General features: G+C 35.3%; 1 protein-coding gene across 1 annotated transcript; it reads right to left on the minus strand.

Annotated features, from left to right (window-relative positions):
- Positions 1–3,146: 3,146 nt before the first annotated feature.
- LOC136795443 (uncharacterized) lies at positions 3,147–3,470 on the minus strand. The gene has a single exon (XM_067046021.1). The coding sequence runs from the start codon at positions 3,468–3,470 to the stop codon at positions 3,147–3,149; it is 324 nt and encodes a 107-aa protein (XP_066902122.1).
- Positions 3,471–3,767: the final 297 nt, after the last annotated feature.

Raw genomic sequence — 3,767 nt, forward strand, 5'->3', positions numbered from 1 at the left:
GTCACATAGTTCCTGAGATATAGATTTCTCAAAATAAATTAACTAACTACTAATGTTTCAGTACATTTTTAAGAAATTTTGCTTTTTATAAAGCTATATCTCGAGAACTATTGGAATTAAATAGCTCTTTTAGGGCTAATATTTCAGAAAATTTACTCTTCTTTAAATAATGTTCTCCTAGATTTTCTAGCGTTGATGGTAGTTTTTAAGATATAGAGCTCCAACCAACCTCTCATAAGAAAATAGAATTAGTGGGGAGTACTGATTTACATATATGGCAGATATGCTTTATAATAATAATTTTTGTGCAATCTATTTCTAGCTGATATATATATGCCCAAGCCCTTATATTACTCATGTGATCCATGAATTAAAACGATAAAAAATGAAAAGAGAAGTACGATTGCTTCAAAAAAGATTGAATAGTATATTATTAGAGTTGATAGAAAATAATATACTTAAATAAATAGGTTTTTAAAAAAAAATACATAATTTGCTAAAACATTGAGTTTTATTTTACACTTAAACGACGAAATTACATTATTTCCAACGCTATAGTTATCTTGTTATACTACAAATAGTTGGAGATACCGCTAAGCAAAGAGATTGAAACATTATAACAACGATCAGTAGGTATCGATAAGATAAGGACAACGAACTTTTATTGAAGCCTTTTGTGTTAGAGATGCACTGTTATGATAATAGGCATCTGAATCGATAGTTAATAATGAATAAGTATCGATCGTGGCAAGGTCGAGTATAAATAATGACTCAGGCCTGTTGCTTCTCTATCACTCAGACCTACCCTACGCATTATCATATTGCTCGGAATAATTATAGTTATTAACTGAGTCAATGTATGAGATCAACCCATTAACTATAACCATGTATGAGGGTGATTTAACGAAAAACCTCAAATTTAACCTAAATCCAAATAATGTTTTTGATGAATTTCCAATTTTTTCTTTGTTATTGTTTTCTCATGGCCTTCCTAATGAAGTCTTTCATATTAGCGCGTACATTTATAAGTACTATTACAGATAGTAATTAAAATTTAAAAAATTAAATCTACAACCCATGCTCAAAGGTTCAGTACTTTGTAAGGAAGTACTGTTACTAGGGCCAACGGTTGTGCAAGGAGGTGATTTGGTCAGCATCACGCCAGATTTTTACACAATTAAGAGTACCCAATTTAAGAGTGGACCCCAGGAGGGCTCCAAGAACCCACAGGCGTTGACTCACAGCTAAAGTGAACAGAAAACGATGATTTCCCCACCCGGATTCAAACTCGGGTCCTTGGAGTTAGTAGCATCGCGTCTTACCCCGGTGCTACCGCGCTCTCTCTGGTATTAATATTTTACTAAAATAAGATAGAAGGTATTACGAAGAAGGTAGCTTTTTTTGCATTAAGTAGATAGATGTTGCTTTAGACAATACTGTAATAATTTCAACCTAGTCCAATGAGGTAATTCCAGTTTCGAAATATCTCTTTTCAGATTGAAAACAGCTGTCGTATTCAGACTGACATAATGATGGCATCCGACCCTCGCGAGGAACTCAGCAGTCCTTGGAATGCTTTGAAAGGACCAGTCTCTATATGGTAAATACTAGCACCAAAAGGAAATACATTACAATAAATTACAGCATTAAGTCAAATTACATATTTTGTACCATATGAATATTTAAAAACAGTGCATACAAAATTGCATAATTTTATAAATATCGTTTCCAAAATAATGAGGTGTATAAACAAAAAAATTAGCGTTTTATAAAATTGAAGTTTTCAAAGCACTGTAAATATTTTAATCATATTTAATACTTCATAATCCGTTTAGAGCATTTTCAAAGCTTGTTTAATCCCAATCGACTTCTTTAAAAAAAACCTCAGTTTAATTATTTGTTTCAAAGAAGAAAGATGACAGTACCCTATGAAATTCTCGAAACTTTAAGGCATACTAGAAAAAAAAAAAAAAATCCCAGCCGCTAAAAATTTGAAGGGGGAGCTGTCCTTGACCAGAGCACTGCACGGCGTTGGTTTTAAAAATTTAGCAGTGGAGGTACGACATTGGAAAGGAAGAAAGGCTCCGGGCGACCATTAATGGATATTGATGCGGTTCTGCAGGAAGCTGTGGAGTCAAATCCGTCCACAAGTACTCGCGAACTTGTCAGGGAGTGTGGTATGTCGAAAGATACTGTCAGTCGCCGTCAACTCTCCATGGGGAAGGTGAAAAAGAGCAGTAGACTAGTCCCTCACGAAATTTCTCCTCAGCAATCAGCAATCACTTCCCGTTGAACTAAAGAAAAGTTTAAAGAACTTTATGGGTTCGGACTCCTGCCTCATCCACCATACAGTCCAGACCTCGAACCATCGGATTACTAATTGTTCCGATCCATGCCCCACTTCCTTCAAGGGAAAAAATTCGATAATTTTGCGGAAGTTGAAATTGCAGTCCAAGGGTTTTTTGGAAGCCATGAAGAATAGTATCACCATAGGATGGCTAGCAAATGGCTAATGACAGAAGATAACAATGGACTATAATTTGAGTATTAATTATATTTTATATTAAAAAAATAATAATAAAAATATTTGGTTGAAAACTGTCATTTTTTGTATGAAATGAAATGAAAATAGCCTTTTATTTATGCGATTAAATTAAATCATTACAAAATATAATATAAACATTTAAAGAAGATAGAGAGAAAAAATTAAATAAATAAATTTATGTATATAATAGTTGACAAAACATTTAATTCTATCAATTTTCTCTTCTTCCTGCTTAGGTCTTTCCTTTCGGGAGTAATAGTCAGCACTTCCCGGGGTGACCAGCCCTATTGGGAGGCGAGTTTTTTCCCTTTTCTCTTCCAGACATCCCTGTCCCCTGCAACTCTCCACCAGAGAGGTCCTGCCATCCTCTTGAACATATCGCTCCATATTTTCTTTTGACGTCCTCTTCTTCTTTGAAGGTCGTATGGAGTCCATTCTGTGGCAATTTTTGACCAACTGTCATCTTTGCTTCGAAGGAGATGCTCTGTTCATTTCCATTTACTCAATATTGTCATCCTCAGTGTGTCATTGTTTCTTTCTGGATCCAAGCCTTTTTTATTCGCTCTCTTTTCCTCACAATGCTTCTTCCAATATTATTTTGCTACACCTGTAATTTCCTCTGTTGAGCTATAGTCAGTGACCACGCTTGGCATCCAAAAGTAACCACTGAGCTAATGCAACTATCGGAGACCTGCCTTTTAAGGTCAATACTTTTTCCCTTCATTATTTGCCTAAGGGACAAAAGCTTTATCCAACCGAGTGCCAATCTCCTCTGGACCTCTTTTGCTGCTCTATCCGTGAATAATATTAACTGACCCAGGTAAATATATTCTTGAACATATGCCAACTTCTGGTAGTTCGGATAAAGACCAACCTCTTCACACAATGCCAGAAGCCGCTTAATCACTTCTCTCAGTTGTTCCATAACTTTTGCAAAGAGCACAATATCAACTGCAAAACGTAGGTTGCTCAGCTATTATTTTGATGCCTACTTCTTCCCATCCAAGATGCCATAATACAATCTCCAACACAAGAACAAACAAAATTGGAGATAGCGGATCACCCAGTCGCACACCCCTCTCAATATCAACGCTTTGTTTTTTCTTTTCAGTCATAATAAATGCTGTCATCTCCTTATAAAGCTCTGTTACTATCTTAATATATTTATCCTCTATTAATCTCAGTGCCTTAAATATTTCTGAATGTTTAATACCGCCAAAAG

This window comes from Halyomorpha halys, unplaced genomic scaffold, assembly GCF_000696795.3.
Source record: "Halyomorpha halys isolate HHAL.00 unplaced genomic scaffold, Hhal_1.1 Scaffold24.1, whole genome shotgun sequence".
Lineage (NCBI taxonomy): Eukaryota > Metazoa > Arthropoda > Insecta > Hemiptera > Pentatomidae > Halyomorpha > Halyomorpha halys.

What these genes read in the sequence shown, in the direction of transcription:
- LOC136795443 (XM_067046021.1), bottom strand. Translation starts at nt 3,470, where the DNA reads ATGGAACAACTGAGAGAAGTGATTAAGCGGCTTCTGGCATTGTGTGAA.